Here is a 22,319-nt window from a genome sequence, read left to right on the forward strand (position 1 = left end):
GAGGGTCACTACAAAATGGGTAAAGGCTTGTAACATGGTTATCAAATGAGAAAGGTTTTAGGCTCAAATGGGTTGACTAGGGATAACAACTTTGGGGGATCATGGAAAATTTCAAGTGGGTCAAGGAGAGCCTACAATCATTTCTCAAGCCAAGCAAAACTAAAACATTTGCCTAGAAACACATTCGGGGCAAGTTCTAGACTATATGCACGGGTACTTGGACTTGCAACAAAATCATATCACCTTTCACACAGCTGGAATATTAAAAAGGATAGATTCGAGGGCCCACAACGACCATATTCAAGATTGAAAATCACTATGGCTCAACCAAATCCTTTGATGATTGCCTAAGTCAACACAAGAGTCACAAGGTCGCTAATTAGAGCTACTTCTTTCCCGAGAAACTTGTTTTTAACCATAAGCACGTAGTTAAGTGTGCTGGTACCAAGTGAAGTATGTTGGACTCTTTTATTCATTACTACTACTATTCTTACCTAAACATCAAAAATAGACTCAATCCATTAAGAAGGTTTTCACGCCATCCATCGTTGGGAAGAATCACCCGGTTCACACAAAAACTACCTTTGGAAAGAACCGTGGCATTAAGAAAACCAAAGGCTTATTGACTACTAAAAACATAAAAAGAAGCTACAAAATTAAATATAGACTAATTAAAAAAACAAAAATAAAGAAGCTACAAAGAAAGCTACTAAATACATAAATGAATGTACATACTGAGAGGAGAAAAGATAGAATATATACATCAATAGAGAAAGAGGGAAGAATATATACATAAATAAAAGGAAAGAGGAAAATGTTATCAGTTATTACAAACCAAATGTCAACTATCCAAATATCAAATAATCTCTAACCCCCTGAATAAAAATAAGTAATGTCCTCAATGCTTAACAAAATAAGAATAAGGAAAGGTAAGAGTAAAGAGGACTCCCTATGTAGCCTTGGACATCTCTATGTCAGAGATGTCCATAGCAGTGTCACCGCCCTCAGTCTCCTTTAACTGGATCTCATCATCTCCGGCTCTGGAAGTAACTGGGTTGGTGAACATCTGGCGCACCGCCTCAGCAGTGTCGGCAGCCCTGTCTGGCTCCTCAGACTGGCCAGCTAGTGCTGATGGTGCGGCTGGATCTACTGTTGCTTCTGAATCTATTGGTGTTGCTAGGTCTATCCCCATCAGCATGTCAAATGGAAGGTCACCAACTGCTGCTATCTTAGTCACCTCTCTCATCAGTCTGTCAACTGATTTCTTAGACGCCTGGGATTTATTCATTTTCTTTACCTGCTTCCCTAGATCCTCAATCACTGTGCCATGTGCTACCAGGGTATTCATGATGGTGGTCTGGTTCTCAAAGCTCTTCTTCAATGTGTCCTCCACTGTCGAAGGAATCTGGGGTGCCGAGATAGATGAATATGCTGCAACAGCACTGGATATGTTAGTTAGCTTTGTAGTGGATGTCTGCATCTAGCTGTTGAGGCTCGCCAGTGTTTGGGAGACTCGCAACGCAGATAGTAGATGAGCGGGCATGGGCACTGGCTTCAAAACCGATGTGGACAACACTGATGCTTAAGGACCTGAAGAAAGAGGATGAGGCATAGTTGTTGCACTATCAAAAGGATCTGCTGAAGTAGATGGCATGTCAACTGTCCTAGCAGCTACGCTGGCAGGCTCATCAGACTGGCCTGTAGTAGTAGAGGGCTTACCCTTCTTCTTTGGGTTGTCACCATCCATTAACGAATACCACGAGAGAGGCTTTTTCTCCTTCACCTTGGTGTCAAAATCCCTTGGTTCCACCCCCACATCTGTGAGGTACTCAGTGATAGTGTTGGGATATGGGTAGGAGGTGTCACCTTGCCTGGGAACCAATGACATGTTGAACAACATCATGGCACCCACATTGATTGGGTACCCGGCCATGATCGAGGCAACTAGCACTGCTCGTGGGATTGGTAGATTTGTTTCATTCTGACATGGGTCGATTCTTCTACATACAAACGTCTGCCATCCCTTTGCCTCAAAATTCAGGATGTTCCGCTGAATTGGAATCCCTGTTGTGATCTATGGTGGAGGTGGTCCCGGAGCTTCCAGAAGCTCAGCTAGCCATGGGCGAGCTGCATCGTCAATAGCCAGATTTTCCAAGAATTGCACTGGCTCCACATCCTCCAACCTCAGGTATGTGTTCAGGGTAGTTTGGTCAAATCTCACTTTCAAGTTCCTCACTTTTGTCACTTTGGTCCCCTTCTTGATGTGTGCCACGTTGGCATAAAATTCCCGGACCAAGTGCTCCTTGACATTCACTACACTTTGAGTGAATCATTTCCACCCTTTTCTTTCCTGAAATTGTCTTAACACATTTGGGTTGTATCTATCTAGATCATTCAACACAAACTGCCGCTCAAGAGTGAGCGATCTCTGCGGCCACCACTCTCGGAACCCTGTTGAATGTAGTCAGGCTCACAAACCTATCTTCCCAAACTTCCTTCTTCTTTGACCTCTCCAAGCCTGCAACTCTGGTATCACCCCCCCCCCCCCCGGCCATCATATGGGATCTCATTCACCTCCACTGTAGTAGCCTGTGTGTCGGGAGCATGTGTAGATGAAGGCTTTGAAGCCTGACTATTCCCTTCCGACCCCTCAGAAGTACTCGTAGAAGAGGTAGGCTCATTTCTCAGTCGGTATCTGTCCTAGGGAAGTTGTGGCTGTGATTGCACAGTAGACTGCCTTTGCACTGAGTCGCCCTCTGATGCTTCCCTAGATGGGGCATATGAACTTGATTTAGAGGGCTCTGGCTATCTACCTCGGCCTGCTGGTGCCTTCTTACTAATCACTTTTTGGAGGGCGAGAGGTAAGGTGCTTTTGCCTCTGCCTCTGGAAGGTTCACCCCTCCTCTTTGATGTATCACCACGACCATGTGATCTAACCATATTCTGTAAAAATAGCAGTAAGAGTCAGTTCTAGTTAAGTATAGGTAAGCAGAAAAATTTCAGAACAAAACATGTTGTATGTTGGGGAAGTGCGGACCGCATATTTTTTAGTGCAACCACAGATGGGGTTGTGCGGACCACACAATTTGAAAGTACGGCCGCAGTGATGATTCTGTGGTCCGCACAATTTCAAGTGCGACCGCACATCTGAAGTGCGGTCCGCACAATTTTAGGTGCGGCCCCACACAGAAACTTCAAATATGATAACTCTCTGAAGACAGAGAATGGCTTGATCTGCGGCCGCACACACTTTTCTGCGGCCGCGGTTAAATTTCTGCGGACCGCACAATTTCACGTGAAGTCCGCATAATCACTCTACACCAAATGCCCTAGCTTACTGATCTGCAGACCGCACAATCCAAAAGCAATCGGCAGTAAACTTAGGGTTTCTAATTCACGCACAATTTAGACATGGTAGTAGCAATTTAAACATGATACACAGTTTACCCATCCCCCAAATACCAAATAGGAAGTTACCCACACAAATTTAAGCTCACATGATGATGAATTTGATATTAGGCCTAAAAATAACTAAACTAATTATGAATAAAATTAAGAAAATTGAAAATTTTAAAGATGAATTGAACATACCAGTAATGCAGTGATACTAAGGAAGAATAAAAGATGATGAACTGAGTGTTAGATGCGTTAATCAGTTGAGTGCACTGTGTTTGCCTTCGTGTTAATTGTTCAGAGTTTGTAAAGTCTCAACAGTAATGAGAAGGCTACTATTTATACTTGACCAGTTAGGTCAAGAGTACAAGAGATGAGTGTGACCGCACAATTTCATGTGCGGTTCACACTCCTTTACCTGTTACACATTTACCCTTTGTTGATCTGCGGTCCGCACATTTTTTAGTGTGGCCGCAAATTTTGGTGCGGACCGTACATTTCCTTGTGCGGCCGCACTTTGGCCATTTCTCTGACAGGAAAACTTCAGAGAGTTTGCAATTTTTTACTCTCCAGTTATGCGGTGCGCACAAGAATTGTGCAGCCGCAGATCCCTTTCTGTTGTGGCATTCAAAATTGTGCGGTCCGCACTTTTTTTCACACTTAGCCATTTTTTTCGGAGCACAGTCCCTGTAAAGCACAATCATTCCTGCAACACACTTCAAAACCAGTTAGCACAAAAGAAGACCTATCTAAAGAAGAAGAAAAAGAACAAGAAAAAAAAAACATGAGTTGCCTCCCAAGAAGCGCCTGATTTAACGTCGTGGTACGACGCAGATTACCATCATCACTTGAAATGAATCACTGCCATGACGTGGCCATCACCAACCTTTCCCAGATAGTGCTTCACCCGATGACCATTGATTCTAAACACCTCATCATTTTTGTTCTTCAAGTCCAATGCACCAAAAGGTGTCACACCCACAATTTCAAAGGGACCACTCCATTTGGATTTAAACTTTCCGGGAAACATCTTCAATCGTGAGTTGAATAACAAAACAAGATCTCACATCTTGAATTCCCTATTTTGGATGTATTTGTCATGAAGGTACTTCATTATTTCTTTGTACGAGGATGAACTTGCATATGCATGGTACCGAAATTCATCTAATTCATTCAAATGTGCAACCCGCAAGGTGGCAGCTGCATCCCAATCAAGATTCAACTTCTTTAAAGCCCACATGACCTTGTGCTCAAGTTCCACCGGAAGATGACAAGCTTTGCCAAACACCAACCGGTATGGAAACATCTCGATAGGAGTTTTGAAAGCAGTCCGATAAGACCATAGTGCATCATCAAGCTTCTTTGACCAATCCGTCTGATTAGCATTCACTGTTTTGGAAAAAATACTCTTTATCTCCCGGTTGTAGACTTTCACTTGACCACTTTCTTGAGGGTGATAGGGAGTCGTAACTTTATGAGTGGCACTATACTTGCTAAGCAAGGTGTCAAAAGCTTTGTTACAAAAATGCGACAACCCATCGCTTATGATAGCCCGCGGAGTACCAAACCTTGTGAAAATATTCTTCTTCCAAAATGCCACCACACTTCTTGCTTCATTGTTGGGTAGAGCAACGGCCTCAACCCATTTTGACACATATTCAACAACTATCAAGATGTACGTGTTTCCACAAGAACTCACAAAAGGATCCATGAAGTCAATACCCCACACATCAAAAATATCAATCTCCAAAATGGTGGTGAGGGGAATTTCATTTTTCTTTGAGATTTCACCGGACCTTTGACATTCATCACAATGCTTGACGAGATCACTTGCATCCTTGTAAAGAGTGGGCCAATAGAAACCACAACTTAGCACTTTGTCCGCCGTTCTTGCTCCACTATGGTGACTACCATATGGCGAAGAATGACAAGCCCCAAGAATTTCACATTGTTCCTCCTCTGGTACACATCTTATAATCACTCCATCCGTACAAATCCGAAAAAGGTACGGTTCATCCCAATAATAATCTTGACAATCCCGTTTGAGCTTCTTCCTTTGGTTTGAAGAGAACTCATCCGGGATAATACCACTCAAAAGAAAAAAATTTAGATCTGCGAACCATGGCACCTCTTTCATTGAAAAGGCTAAGCTTTGGTCATCGGTTAATGAGTCATTGATTTCAAGGCCACCATACGGCCTCCCCTCCTCCTCCAAATGAGATAAGTGGTCAGCCACTTGGTTTTCACTTCCTTTTTGGTCTTGGATGTCTATGTCAAACTCTTACAACAAAAGCACCCATCTCATCAACCGGGCTTTGGAATCTTTCTTGCTCATAAGGTAACAAAGTGTCACATGATCCATGTGGATAATCACTTTTGCACCCATCAAGTACGGGCGGAACTTCTCAATAGCTAACACAATGACAAGGAGCTCTTTTTCGGTCACAGCGTAATTGACTTGGGCATCATTCATTGTCTTACTAGCATATTAGACCGGATGAAAGATCTTATTGACACGTTGTCCCAAAACTGCTCCAACCGCCACATCGCTAGCATCACACATGAGCTCAAAAGGAATGCTCCAATTCGGGCGGTGATAATGGGAGTAGTTGTCAACTTGAACTTGAGTAATTCGAATGCTCTCATGCAATCATCATTGAAGTGAAATTTAGCATATTGCTCCAAAAGCTTGCACAAGGGGTTCACCACCTTGGAAAAATCCTTTATGAAACGCCGGTAGAACCCCGCGTGACCCAAGAAACTTCTCACACCCTTCACGGATATTGGAGGTAGAAGTTTAGAAATCACCTCTATTTTTGCCTTGTCGGCCTCAATCCCCTTCTTTGAAATCTTGTGGCCAAGGACAATACCTTTCTCGACTATGAAATGGCATTTCTCCCAATTCAACACCAAGTTCGTCTTTTCACATCTTGCCAAGACCTTATCCAAATTTTCAAGCAATCATCAAAGGAATCCCCAACTACCGAAAAGTCATCCATGAAGACTTGAAGGTAATCCTCTACCATATCCGTAAAGATCACCATCATACACCATTGGAAAATTGTTGGTGCATTGCATAAGTCAAATGGCATCCGCTTGAAAGCGAAAGTGCCATAGGGACAAGTGAAGGATGTTTTCTCTTGATCTTCTGGGGTAATAAGGATTTGATTGTAGTCTGAATATCCATCTAGAAAGCAATAAAATACCCGGTCGGCTAACCTATCAAGAATTTGGTCAAGAAAGAGTAATGGGAAATGGTCTTTCCTTGTGACTTTGTGTAGCTTCCGATAATCCATACACACTCTCCACCCGATCACCATTCTTGTTGGAATCAACTCGTTCTTATCATTGGTGACCACAGTTATGCCCCCTTCTTCGGAACGCATTGCACCAAAGAAGTCCACGAACTATCATAAATGGGGTAGACAACCCCGGCATCCAACCACTTTATGATATCCTTTTTGACCACCTCTTGCATTGCTTCATTAAGTCTCCTTTGATGTTCAATGAAGGGCTTGGTATCTTCCTCCAAATTAATCTTGTGCATGTAAAATACGGGGCCTATTCCCCGAATATCCGCCAAAGTCTACCCAATAGCTTTCTTCCTCTTGTTGAGCAACGCCAATGTAGAGTCAACCTGCACGTTAGTCAAACAAAAGGAAAGAATAACCGATAAAGTAGAACAAGGGCCAAAAAATTCATACCTGAGATATGGAGGCAATGGCTTCAACTCCAAGATAGGAGGCTCTTCAATTGAAGGTTTTGTAGGAGGAGTTTTCCTATTTTCGAGATCCAAGGAAAGTTTCTGAGGTGCATAATTGTATGACCCAATCCCTTGCAAAGAATTTACACATTCCATGAAGCCATCCATTTCCTCATCATCAAAATTTAGCAAAACGGCCTCCAACATGTCATCCACAATAATTGTGGAACTTGTATCATCAATAATAACATCGGTCACCAAGTGCACGAATGAACATACTTCATTTCTATTCGGTTGCCTCATAGATTTGCACACGTGGAACACCGTCTATTCATCACCAACCTGGAAAGTGAGTTCACCGGCTTCTACATCAACAAAAGCCTTTCCCGTAGCAAGGAAAGTTCTACCAAGAATAATTGGCAACTTATAGTCCACTTCACAATCAATAATAACAAAATTTGTCGGGAGAATGAATTTATCAACACGAACCAACACATCATCAATTATACCCAACGGTCTCTACATAGTACGATCCGCCATTTGTAATCTCATAGAGGTGGGTCTTGGTTGCCCAATTCCCAAAGTCATGAAAACCGAATAGGGCATCAAATACTTGCCCCAATATCACAAAGAGCTTTAGCAAAGTTGGCACTTTCAATGGTATAAGGGGTCGTGAAAGCGTCGGGATCTTCCAATTTAGGAGCCATTGAATGCATAATTACACTCAGTTGATAAGTCATCTTTATAGTTTCACAATTCATCGACCGCTTCTTTGTCACCAAGTCCTTCATGAACTTTGCATAATTGGGGATTTGATCCAAAGCCTCAAGTAATGGCATATTTATAGAGATACTCTTCATCATATCAATGAACTTCTTGAACTGATTCTCGTCATTTTTCTTGGCAAGCCTTTGAGGATAGGGAGGAGGTAGCTTAGGCAATGGTGCCTTAGCTTTTTGCACTACCATTTCTGGTATGTCAATCACATGATCCCTAGATAGGTTCACATCCTTTTGAGTCTCTTCCACCATGTCATCAATATCAATCTGCACTTCATCATTTGCTTGCACGACATTGTTCGGGATCTCATCTTCTTGTACCACTTGCTCATCATCCACAATTTTCCTTTGACCTGAGGTGGATGCTTCCCCACCTTTTCCACTCCTTATAGTAACAGTCATGGCACGTCCCGTGTTGTTCCCACCCTTTGGGTTCACCACCGTGTCACTTGGTAATGCCCCCTTAGGATGAGTATTTAAAGCGTGCGAGATTTGCCCCAATTGAACTTCCAAATTGCGAATTGAAGTGTTGTGAGAGGATAGTTGGGCATCGAAATCGGCATTCTTCTCCATCATTTGTTTGAACATGTTCTCAATTCGTCTCATCTCATTATTGGAAGAGCTTGGACCATGGAAAGGATAAGGAGGCGGGTTTCTCGGTTGTTGATACATTGGGGGCCTTTGAAAGCCCGACCCCCGATTTCCTTGGTTATTTTTCCATCCCCCGTGGTTGTTGCCTCCCCAATATACTTGACTATTGACACTCCAATTTCCTTGGTTATTTTTACCATTCCAATTTCCTTGATTGTTTTGATTGTTCCAATTCCCTTGGTTGTTACCACCGTTCCAGTTACCTTGGTTGCTAGAATTCCAATTCCCTTTATTACCATGAGGTCGACATTGTTGTTCATTCGGGCCTTGAGAGTTATTTCTTTACCCGTGGAAGTTGTTCACATATTGTACTTCCTCCTCTTGTTCATTGTAAGATTCATCTTGATCAAACCTACTATCTTCTTGCACATAATGTTCCATACATTTTTGCACTTGAGGACCCTTTTGCCTTCTCTTATTTACCATCATATTAACTCCCTCCATTGCATTGACTTTCTTAGGACCTTGCACTTGTTGAAGTTGAGCATTGGCTAAATTATTCATTGTGGTGGTCAACTCGGCAATTGCTTGTCCATGATCATGCAATTCTTTATGTAGGTGAATCACATTTGGATCACCTTGAGGAACACTTTCTCTACTTTGCCATGCCGATGAAGTATCCGCCATTTCATCTAAGATCTCACAAGCTTCCGCATATGGCATTGTCATGAAATTTCCACCGGCAAGTTGGTTTGACCACGCACTGATTGGTAGTATTGATCCCCATGTAGAAAGTTTGTTGAATCATAGACTCCACCATGTCATTGTTTGGGCACTCTTTCACCATAGTTTTGTACCTCTCCCATATTTCATGTAACGGCTCATTGGGTTCTTTTTTGAATGCTAGAATCTCGTCTCTAAGAGTAGCCATATGCCCGAGAGAAAAGAATTTGGAAATAAATTTCTCCGCCAATTCATCCCATGTATGGATGGAATAGTTTGGCAACCTTTCTAACCAATCCAAGGCTTTCCCTCGTAGAGAGAAAGTAAATAGCCTCAACCTTAAAGCATCCTCGGAGACGTTTGTCTATTTACTCCCCCAGCAAGTGTCCACAAATCCTTTCAAATGTTTGTACGTATTTTGATTCGGAGCCCCGGTGAAGAATCCTCATTGCTTTAGCAATGTGAGCATAACATTTGTGATATGAAAGTTGCCCACCCTAATACGGGGCGGGACTATAGCACTTGCATACCCTTCCTTCAGCAACACCCGGTGTGGAGCCTCTCTTGGTGGATGTGGGGGTGGAACGGGAACGTTGTCTTGAGGCGGTCAGCCTTGTCTATTTTCTTGAGGTTCAAGAGGAACCTCTTCAACTTGGTCACCTTCCACGTCCACATCCCCCAAAGGCATGTTTTTAAGAGGATCATTGTTGTTGAGAGCCATTGTTTCACCTACAATTGTTTCACCAAAAATATTAGTAACACGGAAGGAAAAGAAGACAATTCACACACAAAATCAAATATATAGCTAAATTCATTTTTATGCACCCCGGCAATGGCGCCAAAAATAGATCTCGTCCAAGTTACACCTCTATTTGATGTTATGAAACAATCGATGCAACAGTAATATCCGACAGAGAGTCGGGGTCGAATTCCATATGGAGCTATATAAATGGGATTTAGAAGTATATATTGTGGTGAATGAGCTTGAACTATCTTAAATTACACTTCCACAAGATTTGGTTGATTCTAGATCTAGTTTAAACTAAGATTGCAAGATAAATACTTAAAACTAAGAAATTGTTTTTGTTGTTGCTTTCAAATATTGTAAAAGGTCTAGGGCTATGACCTTCACCTAGGTGTTTGCCTAATAGGTTGTAAACTGTAAAGCTTGTTTCGTTGGTCGGGGTGTATTATAACTATCAACACTTAAGTACCCACTCAATACATCTCGGTAAGAGAGCGGTTTTGCCCAATTTGGCTTTCTCAAGTCCAAATGGGCATTGAACAAAATAGTTGATAAAATGCTCAAGTCGGGTTTTACTATCTCTAGGTTCAACCCTTTAATTAGGACTATTAATCTCTTGATTTTATCCCAAATTCTTGTTAGCCAAGTTTTCCTAGACTAAGTCTCTCTTTCTCAAGAAGAGACCAAGTCAAATAGGCATGAACTAATATTTACAACCATTAATTCTACAATCAAAAGCAAGAGCAAGGCTAAATAATAAACTCCCAACTATAAACAAGCCATAAATCAAACACCCATTAGGTTAACACACTAGGGTTGGGTCACAACCCTAGTTAGAAATCTAGCTACTCATAATGGGTATAGAAGAAATAAAGAAGAAAAGATGATAAAACTCATATTGCAAGATTAAAAGATAAAAATTCAATGTTAAATCACAAAAGTAAGATAAAGTTACCTAAAGAAGCAAGTAAAAACGGCTACAGGTCTTTCAATATTTCAAACTTGACCTAATTTCGTGAAACTAGTCTATTTATACAAAGCTGAAATTTTTGTGGATCGCACATTTCTGAGTGCGGCCGCGTAGCTGATTTCTACAGCCGCACAATTATTGTGCGGTCCGCATTCCTTTTTGAGCTTGAAATGAGACTCTCTGAATATTAGCTCTTGCATAGCTTCTGTGGCTGCACAATAATTGTGCGGTCCGCACTTTGCACTTGGACTCTGTTAAATTTCCTTCACATTCTGCGGCCGCAGATGAAAATTTGCGGTCCGCACTTGAGCTTCTGTGCCTGATTTTTGTCCTTGAGTTCAGATCACTCCATTTTGAGTTAGATTTCATCTTAGTGGCTCATTTTCCAATACTCCTGCAATTAATCATATTTCAGCAGTTTTCGGGAATACAATTAAATACTTTTGGATTAAAACGAGAGCTAAAAAGCACTAATAAGTTATCAAAATTTCCACTTATCAATAAGCGCATTAGAGTGTGTCATTATGATGATCCCCGTTTGCTTATCCTTAAGGATACAGTGCGGCACAGTGGTGTCAAGCAGGTAATAGTTGGAGGTGATGGGATTTTGAGGATGCATGATCGTATTTGTGTGCCCAATGTGGATGGGCTTCGTGAGTTGATTCTTGAGAAGGCCCACAGTTCTCGGTATTCTATTCATCTGGGTTCCTCTAAGATGTATCAGGACTTGCGGAAGTATTATTGGTGGAAGAGGATGAAGAAGGATATAGTTGCATATGTAGCTTGGTGTCTAAATTGTCAGTAAAGCATCAGCATTAAAGGCATGTTGGTTTGCTTCAGAGGTTATAGATTCCTGAGTGAAAATGGGAACATATCACTATGGATTTTGTTATTGGACTCTCACGGACTCAAAAGAAGTTCAACGCGATATAGGTCATTGTGGACAAGTTGAGCAAGTCGGCACATTTCATTCAAGTGGAAGTTACCTATTCTTCAAAGTGGTTAGCTGAGATCTACATCCGCGAGATCGTTCGTCTTCACGGTGTGCCCATGTCTATCATTTCTGATCGAGATATACAGTTCACCTTCGACTTCTTGAGGGTCGTACAGCATGAGTTGGGCAAGCGGGTTGAGTTGCGTATAGCATTTCATCCCGAGACGGATAGACAGTCCGAGCGCACTATTCAGATATTAGAGGATATGTGTCGCGCTTGTGTTATGGATTTTGTGGGTTCTTGGGATCAGTTCTTGCCACTTGCAAAGTTTGCCTACAACAACAGCTACCAGTCGAGCATTCAGATGGCCCCCTATGAGGCATTGTACGGGAGGCGGTGTCGTTCGCCAATTAGATGGTTCGAGCCAGGGGAGGCTCGGTTGTTGGGTACAGATTTGGTACAGGATGCCTTGGATAAGGTTAAAATTATTCAGGATTGAATTTGCACCACTCAGTTTAGGTAGAAGAGTTATGTGTACCGTAGAGTTCGTGATGTTGCATTCATGGTTAGAGATAGGGTATTGCTCAGGGTTTCACCATGAAGGGTGTGATGAGGTTCGGAAAGAAGGGCAAGTTGAGCCCTAGGTACATCTGACCCTTTGAGATTCTTGAGAGAGTGGGTGAGGTGGCCTACAAGCTTGCATTGCCACCTAGTTTATCAGCAGTCCATCCGGTGTTCCATGTGTCCATGCTCCGGAGGTATCACGGTGATCCGTCCCATGTGTTAGATTTCAGCTCAATCCAATTGGACAAGGATTTGACTTATGAGGAGGATCCGGTGGCTATTCTAGCCCAGCAGGTCCGACATTTGAGGTCTAAGAGTTATCCTTCAATCCGAGGGCAGTAGAGAGGTCAGCCGATCGAGGCAGCCATTTAGCCTTTCTCGATTTGCGTGCACAGTCTATGTCGTTTTACGAAAGGTTTTTAGGTGAAACAATTGGCAAAAAATGGGAAATCATGCCTTAAAACTCATTTGAGTTGACTTTGGTCAGTGTATTGAGAAAACGGACCCGGATCAGTATTTTGATGGTCCTGATGGGTCTGTATCGTGATTTGGAACTTGAGCGTATGCACGGAATCGAATTCGGAAGTCCCTAGCCTGATTTATCATAATTTGTTAAAAATTAGAAGCTTAATGGTTTAAAGAAATTCAAAGTTTGACCGTAGTTTGACTTAGTTTCTACCGGATCCGTATTTTAGTTTTATAACTTGGTATAAGTTCATTACAGTATTTATGACTTGTCTGTAAAATTTGGTGCAAATCGAAGTTGATTTGCCGTGATTCGGACATCCGGTTGAGAAATTGCATGTTCTTAAGTTTTATTGAAAATTTCATTTGTTTTGGTATCTGATTCATTGTCCTATGTGTTATTTTGGTATTTTGATTGCGCGAGGGAATTCGTATAGTGTTATTATACTTGTGTGTATGTTTGGTTTGGAGCCCGAGGGGCTCAGATGAGTTCTGGATAGGCTACGGAGTGGTTTTTGACAGAGTAATAGCTGATGCATTTTGTTTCTGGTGCTGGGCTGCAGATCTCGCATTTGCGAGGTCTGTCTTGCAAATGCGAGCCTCGCTTTTATGATCACACCATCATATTTGCGAGCATGGGCTGGGGACTGGGGTCCTCGCATTTGCGATAGTGTCATGTTCGCATTTGCGAACAAATTGTATGCATTTGCACTGGCGGCAGAGGTGTGAATTCTTCTCATTTGTGAGGACTTTTTCACATTTGCGGGTTTCGCAATTGTCGCATTTGCGACTTCTGCGCCAGGTCAAAAGCTAAGAAAAACGGGAATTAGCTCATTTCTTTCAAACTCTCAACACTAAACACCTTGGAGGCGATTTTCCCAAGAGACTTTCTTCCTAAATTCTTTGGTAAGCAACTTTAATATATATGTTTTTCAATTACCCATTACATTTCATAAGTTTTCAATATTTAATCTAGAATTTTAATGGTAGAAATTAGGGATTTGGTAGAATTAGGGATTTTTATAAATTTGGAATTTAGACCTCGAATTGAGGTTGGATTTCAAAACAAATCACATAATCAGGCTCGAGGGTGAATGGGTAATCAGGTTTTGGTCCAAATATTGGGTTTTGACCAAGCGGGCCCGGGGTTGACTTTTGTTGACTTTTTCAATAAAGACCTAAATTGAACCTCTTTCATTCATGCGTTGTTTCTAAAGCTTATTTTGAATCGTTTGGTTAATAAATTGCAAGATTTGATTGGTTTGGAGACTTATTCGAAGGGAAGGCCGTGGTTGAACCTTCAGTTGATTGCAGAATGAGGTAAGTGTTGGGTCTAACCTTGATTTGAGGGAATAGGGACCCTTGAACTATGTGCAATGTGAATTTCATGTGTAGCAGCGTATATGCGAGGTGATGAGTGTATATACGCCGTCAATTGCTTGGTTCCATGTCTACTCGTATTTCATTAATTATATTATTCCATGTCTTGATTGTTACATGCCTTGATTGCTTCCTATGCCTTAACTTGCTATTTGTCATTATTATTCTCACATTAAAAGTATTAATTTCTTTCATGATTCCATAATTAATTGCTACTTGCCTTAATTGTCTTACTTGTACCCTTTAACAGTCGTGTATTTGACTTGTCTTGCTGCTCAGTATTAATTGTAGTCTTTCTTGATATAGTACGAGATTCTTTCTTGATTTGTAGCTTTCATATTCGTTAATCGTAGAGATTCTTGTGGTTCGAGTTGTTAAATTGATTGCACTTATTGATTTATTTATGAATCCGATTGCATGCCGCACAGGTGGAATAAGGGAGGATTTATATTGATACGGTGGGATCAGGTTGCGCGCCACAACTAAAATAAAGGAGGTTTGATACGGTGAAATAAGGGAGAATTATGATATCGACTCTGATGATGTGGTGGGATCGGGTTGCGTGCCGAAACATATATATTTACTTATTATTATTATTATTATTGATATTTACATGATGGAATAATGGAGGATCGTGTTGTACGGTGGCATCGGGTTGTACGCCACAACAGTTTATGTGTTACATATTCCTTATTGTATTGTGTTGGCTTCGGTGCTTTCGCACGAGACTCTGAGGATCGGCACTTCTAGTATTTACTGGTTTTCTTTGGGGATTGAGTTATTTTCATGAGTTTAACTACCTTATTTTGTTTCCGTATTTTCCTTTTCTGTCATTATTTTTTACTACGTGCAGGCTATTGTAAGTGACCCGTCTTAGCCTCGTCACTACTTCATCGAAGTTAGGCTCGACACTTACAAAGTACATGGGATCAGCTGTCCTCAGCGCAAGATCGAAATCTATTCGTATAAGCGTTAGTTCTGCTTCTTTCTCTTTCTTTGTTCGTTATTTGCTTTCTTCTTTTACTTTCTTTATTCGATTTTCATTTTTGCTCCAAATATCCGGCCATTCAGCCCCTCTTCCTTTTATTTATTTGCTTACTTCTTACTTTCCTGTTTCACTTTTAATTATGTCCCGCCTCCTCAATTGAGAAGACATTTTTTATTTCTTCTTTTTCCCTTTTAGTTTCTCTTTTTTGTTTTACTTTCTTCTCCCCAAATTCATTTTACTTATATTTGATTTTGTAGAAATAGTGGGTTAATAGGAAAAATCTAGGAGTAAAATCTGATGTTCAATTTTTAAATTATTACTGTAAATTTGTAGAATTCTTAGCTAATCAGATCGAGCAACATGCAGATTAATGTACTATCATTTATATCTAGGGCATAGATTATGTATTGAGGAGAGGAAATAGGAAGAAAGGAGTCGTGTGTCTTAAAATGAAAGTCTCTTACAATTAGGTAATTAACAGTGCATTTATAACAAGCTTTGCACTGTTAAGTAACCACCCTAACCAACTAGTCTCTTCTAACTTTCTTAATTGCTAAAAGACCCCTAACTACTCAAGTCATCATTCTTGCACTTCAATACTCCCCCTCAAGCTGGAGAGTGAAAGACATTTAACACTCCCAGCTTGGATAATAACAGGTGATGATGTGTAGCTCCTAATCCTTTGGTCATCAAATCTGCTAGTTGTTATTTGGTGGACACATATTCAGTAGTGATTAGTCCTGTCTTGATCCTTTCCCTAACAAAATGGCAATCAATTTCTATATACTTGGTTCTCTCATAAAATATGGGATTGGCTACTATTTGCAAAGCAACTTTGCCGTCACAGTGTAAATGCACTAGTTTAATCACAATATTTTCCAGTTCTTCTAGCAATCCAACCATCCAAACTGCCTCTGTAATTGCTGCAGCCATGCTCTTATATTTTGGTTCTGCTGAGCTTCTGCTGATTGTTTGTCGCTTCTTGGACTTCCAGGACAGTAGAGAGTCTCCTAGTTTGACAATGTATCTCGTAGTTGATCTTCTAGTATATGGGCAAGCTGTCCAGTCTGAATCATAAAATACTGTAGAGTTGTTTGCTTCACCTTTCTTCAGCAGTATACCTAAGCCTGGGGATCTCTTGATGTACCTCACCACTCTTAAGGTTGCATCTAAGTGTGATTGTTTAGGATTCTGCATAAATTGACTCAACACTTGAACAGCAAAGATTATATCTGGCCTTATGATGGTCAAATAAAGTAGCTTTACTATCAACTTTTGGTATTTTCCTGCATCCTCCAATTGCTTATCTTCTGTGTTCCCAATATGGTTGTCATAGTCCACAATAGTTAGCTTATGATTGAGCTCTATTGGAGTTGCAACTGGCCTGCACCCACTCAAACCTGCCTCTGAAATAAGCTTCGTCGCATATTTCCTCTAGTTCAATACAATTCCTCCTTGTGATCTTAGAACCTCTATTCCAAGAAAGTATCTCAGTTCCCCTAAGTCCTTCATTTTGAAATTATGATGAAGAGTCTTCTTTACTTCTGTAATCATATTGTGAGAGTTCCCAGTATCAACAAATCATCCATATACACCAAGATGATCACAATGTTCTTACCATATTTCTTGTTAAAAAATGAGTGATCATATGATCTTTGAGAGTAGCCAGCTTACATTAAAGCATTTGTAAGCTTAATGTTCCATTGCCTCGAGGCTTATTTCAAACCATAGAGGGATTTCAACAATCTACACACCTTATACTCCCCCTGCTTGTGAAATCCCAGAGGGAGATCCATATAGACTTATTCCGTGAGGTCATCTTGTAAGAAGGCATTATTGACTTCCATTTGAAACAATGGCCAACATTTAGAAGCAGCAACACTGATAATTGTTCTCATTGTCACTATTTTAGCTACAGGTGAGAAAGTCTCATGGTAATCCAATACCGCTTGTTGTGTGTAGCCTTTAGCCACTAATCTAGCTTTGAACCTGTCCACCTCTCTATTTGCCTTGTATTTTATTTTGTATACCTATTTTGAGCCTATACCTTGCTTCCTAATAGAAAGGTCTACAATCTCCCAAGTGTGATTATCTTCTAATGCTTGTATTTTCTGTTCCACTGCTTCTATCCATTGTGGATCCTGTGCTGCCTCTTTGAAGGATTTAGGTTCCACAAGAACTGAGAAAGCTTGTAAATAAGCTTGATATGATGTGGTAAGATGTTCATACCTAACATGATTGGAAATTGGAAACCTGCAATTCCCAGAAAGCTTTATAGTAGTCACATAGTCCTCCATCCATATGGGGGGAGTTGTCTTTATGGGTTATCTTTGAACAGGTTGTGTAGATAAGTTTGTTATTGGTGGTGCATGAACTTGCTCAATAACAAGCTCCACATGAAGAGCTTCCTCTGACCCCTCTTTTAATGCTGAACCTAGAGTATCTGTCAGGTCCATATGCTCTAGTGGTGCAGGGATTGGGCTACTTCTCCTTGTTCCAAGTCTGTAGGGGCATGATCATTTGCAGGCGAATCAATGTCATCCTGATTCATAGATGAACCAATGTCTTCTTAATTTACACCTTGTATATGTGTTGAAACATGAATAGACTATTCTGCTGAGATGGAAAATTGGAGAAATATATCATCAGCTTCAACTCATGTATCCTTGAAAGGAAATCTGCCCTCTTGAAACACCATATCCCTGCTTACAAAAAATGATTTTTGTTCAAGGTCATACAGTATGTAGCCCTTTTGTATTTCTGAGTACCCAATAAATACTGCCTTCCTAGCCCTAGGTGCTAACTTATCTTCCCTAGGAAAGGTTGTTGCATGACATTGACAACCAAATACCCTCAGGTGATCCACCTCAGGTTCTTTGCCATATAACAGCTCATAGGGAGTTCTTCCCTTCAAAACTGGTGTAGGCAGTCTGTTGATCACATATACTGCAGTCTTAACACAATCACCCCAATACCTTATAGGAACTCCACTTTGAAACTTCAGTGATCTGGCCACCTCTAAGATGTGCATGAGCTTTCTTTCCATATTTCTATTTTGTTGTGATGTATAGGGGCAACTAGTTTGATGAATAATACCATAAGAAGCCAACAAGCTATCACACTGTGCATTACAAAATTTTGTCCCATTGTCAGATCTTAAGTACTTGACATTAACACCAAAGTGATTGTTTATTATCAGTTGAAAGTTTTTCAGAACTACACATACTTCACACTTTGACTGTATCATACATGCCCATGTGTATCTACTGTAATCATCTACTATTGTAATAAAATATTATTTTCTGTCATAGATTGGAACCTTGTATGGTCCCCAAACATCTAAATGAAGAAGTTGGAAGATAGTAGTTGATTTGAAACACTAGTTGGAAATTGTATCCTACATTGTTTTGCAAGAGGACATACATCACAAGTTCATGTTTCTACACTGCTGATTTTATTCTTCAAGGCTGATAAGTGTTGTAATGATCTTATTGAGGTATGACCCATTTTGTAATGCCATAAGACTGTTTCTGCTCCCTCATTTGCAATTGTGCCTGCCACTAGTGCTTTGTTTTCTGCATCCCTTTGCTTTATTATGTACAATCCTTTATGTTCTCTTCCAATCCCCAATACCTTTCCGCTGTAGAGTCCTTGCAACATACAGAAGTCAGGGTAAAAGGCAACTAGACAACTGAGGTCTTTGGTGAGCTTTGACACTGATAGCAAGTTAAATTTTTAAATCCGGTACATAGAGCACATACTTCACTTTCTGATTTCCTAGAATCTGTGCATTTCCTGTATGTGTAATGTTTGATGTCTTCCCTGTTGGCAACTGTACACTTCTATAGCCACCAATGATCTTAAGTGTATCTAGTAAATCCTTATTACAGGTTATGTGATGAGTGGCACCTGTATCTACTATCCAATCTTTTTCTGTGGCATTGGACATTAATGAAACAATACCTACCATGTTTGTGGAATATTTTGCACCTGTAGGTTTGTTCAGCAACAGTCCTACTAGTTGCTTGAACTGTTCTTGTATCAGGTAATGCCCTTGTGGTTGACCTTCAGAGTTGCTGATTTCTTCTGCATTTGCATTGTTGGTAAATATCCTGCTTCCTCCTGTAACATGAGTCTTTTTCTTGCTTTTAAAATTGGCTGGATATCCTACTATTTTGTAGCAATTTTCCTTCAAATGTCCCTTATACCCACAATGTTCACATATCATTCCTATCTTCTTAGGTCTGTTGTATCGAGGCTTCCCTGCCATCATAGTCAATGGGTCCTTGTTCATATCAGCCACTCCTAAAGCCCTTTGTCTCTCTTCTTGAGTCACTATGGCATAAGCTTCATTCACAGTGACTACAAGCCTTTTCATCAACACATTGCTTCTCACATTACTATAGCTTTCGTTTAGGCCCATAAGAAACTGTAACAAACGTTGTTGTGATAGGTATTCAAGTGATGGCCTAGATTCTTCACAGCCACAACCTGGTTTTGGTACTAGTATGTCTAATTCATTTTCGAATAGTAGGTGGTTACAGAATTTGTCCCTTGCCTTAGTGATGCAATTTCTGTCCACAAGTGATAGATCCTAGTGAGACTGCACCTGTCAAACCTTTCCTTAAAATCACTCCATACCTTCTTTGGCACTTGATACAAACATGATACTCAGTATCAATTCACTCGCAACTGTACTACCTATTCATGACAGCACAATCGCATTGCACTTCTCCCACTGCTCTGCTAATTCACCTCTATACATGCTTTTCACACAACTTCCGTCTACAAAACCAAGCTTGCTCTTTCCCCTAACTGCTAGCTTCATTGCCCTGCTCTACAGTGCATAATATTTTGGCCCTGTGAGCTTAATTGGCACTAAAACTAGTCCTGGAGCATATGACGCTCGGAGAAACAACGGATGATTGTGTTCCAGCTGCGTTACTTCATTTCCTGTCATCTTTATAGGTTTCGAGTTTTGTCAATATCAGTTTACCAGTAACTCTGTCGATTCGCCGGAATCTCACTGTGAACTCGTCGGAGAACACTCTGATTTCAGGAGCGCTGCTCTGATACCATGTAAATTGTGGAATTCTCAGCTAATCAAATCGGGCAACATGTAGATTAATCGACTATCATTTCTATCTAAGGCATAGATTCGGTATCTAGGAGAGGAGAGAGGAAGAAGAAGAGAGGAAAAAAGGAGTCGTGTGTCTTAAAATGAAAGTCTCTTACAATTAGGTACTTAACAGTGCATTTATAACAAACTTTGCATTGTTAAATAACCACCCTAACCAACCAGTCTCTTCTAACTTTCTTAATTGTTAAATAGCACCTAACTACTCAAACCATCATTCTTGCACTTCAATACTTACCACTATAATTTTGAAATTATGGGTTAAAAATTTAATAAATGTTGACAATTTGATGATCTTTTACGTATATATTCATGCTCCGAAAACTTAAATTTAGTTGAACACATTGATTATACATTCTATACGCCTACTTGTGCTAAATATAATGGACCATCCATTACTTCAAAATCCTAGATCCGCCACTAAATCTAACCATTATCAATTTAGGTAGCTGACCAATTAAGCTATTAAAATTCTCCCGAAGGAGTAATTATCGTGTTCTTTTAGCATGTATTAGAATGATATTTAGTGTCAATATTTAAAAAATTCATCGCAAGAGATGTCACACCCCCTTTTTTACCCGCAAAATAATATTGTGTGGATTAAAGGGTTTTTTCAATTAAAGTGACAAAATTGAGTAGGGATTATTTTATTTACAGAGTCGCCACTTGGAATTGATTTTGTTGGTGTTCCAAGTCACCTTTTATTTGAATCCCTAATCAATGGAAGATTTGACTCTATTATTATTGGTCTGCGAAAATAAAGTCCGGGTAAGAAATTCTGTTAACCGGGGAGAAGGTGTAAGGCATTTCCCGAATTCCGTGGTTCTAGCACGGTCACTTTTATTGACTAAAATTTGGCTTGAATTATTTTTGGATAAAGTGTGTATTATTTGCCTTAAGTTACTATTGTCTAGTGCTACTTAATAATTAATAATTTTGGCCTAGGAGCGTGCAAGCACACAAAGTCCTTATTTGATTATATGTATTAAAAGAAAGAACGTGTCGGTACACATGGTTTAAATACAATTAATATTGAAAAGTCAAGGAGCGGGAATGCACACATGACTACTTTATTAAAAACAAAATCGACCAAGGACCGTGTATGAACACATGGTCTACATCTCAAACGTGCCTAAAATTGCCTATCGCTTAAATTAATTAAAAAGCGCTTCTTTTTTATTTATTACTTGCTCGACTGGAAAAAAAAATATTATTATTAAAAATAATTTTCAATAATGCAAGACATTAAACCCGGGTAGGCTTATGTTAAGCTTTCATGGTATTGGGGCCACTTATTTTATTTAACAAAAGACAATTTATTGGTTTTAAAGAAAATGCCCATCTTGCTTTCTATTGTCATTGGGCCTACAAATTTTAGCTTATTTGGACCATGTTGCTTAAGAGCCTCGATGACCAAGACAACACAAAATAACAAGTATTCTTCTAAGCCCAAATTACTTCTTACATTGATGTCCAAACTAAAAATCATTTTTTTTTTATAAAAGAAACTTACATGCTAATTATTATATTTTTATCTTCTTAACCAACTATTTCTTAAGGACTAACAGAATATTTCTACTCATCTACACCAATCATGGCACTAATCAAACTACACTCATTAACAACATAAAAACCACGACTAAATATAAAAACTACAAAAAAATGGTAATACTTCAATGCTAAAGAGAAGAACTATATTAAGTATAATATTATGTTGACTATAATTCAAAGCATCAAAATATTTGAAGCTAGAAGTCTTTCTTAGATAATTATACATGAACCATGAAAGTAACTCACGGAAAAGAGCCCAAACTAAACAAACACGGTTAAAAGTGGGGTCTTTATCTTTTCCTTAAACTAAGTAATCTTAACAGAATGCAATTTCAATCACATATATAAAGAAGAAAATGATAATTTAACTAATTTTTAACAGATTTACATGATAA

General features: G+C 39.9%; 1 protein-coding gene across 1 annotated transcript; it reads right to left on the bottom strand.

Moving 5' to 3' along the window:
• Nucleotides 1-15,941: 15,941 nt before the first annotated feature.
• Nucleotides 15,942-20,064, bottom strand: LOC142168815 (uncharacterized). Its single transcript, XM_075229971.1, has 6 exons — nucleotides 19,949-20,064; nucleotides 18,998-19,810; nucleotides 18,762-18,876; nucleotides 17,975-18,357; nucleotides 17,284-17,489; nucleotides 15,942-16,546 (listed from the first exon to the last, which is right to left on the bottom strand). Exons 1-6 carry the CDS (start codon nucleotides 20,062-20,064, stop codon nucleotides 15,942-15,944), a joined length of 2,238 nt encoding a protein of 745 aa, XP_075086072.1.
• Nucleotides 20,065-22,319: the final 2,255 nt, after the last annotated feature.

The sequence above is a fragment of the Nicotiana tabacum genome, chromosome 14, assembly GCF_000715075.1.
Source record: "Nicotiana tabacum cultivar K326 chromosome 14, ASM71507v2, whole genome shotgun sequence".
NCBI classification, from domain to species: domain Eukaryota; kingdom Viridiplantae; phylum Streptophyta; class Magnoliopsida; order Solanales; family Solanaceae; genus Nicotiana; species Nicotiana tabacum.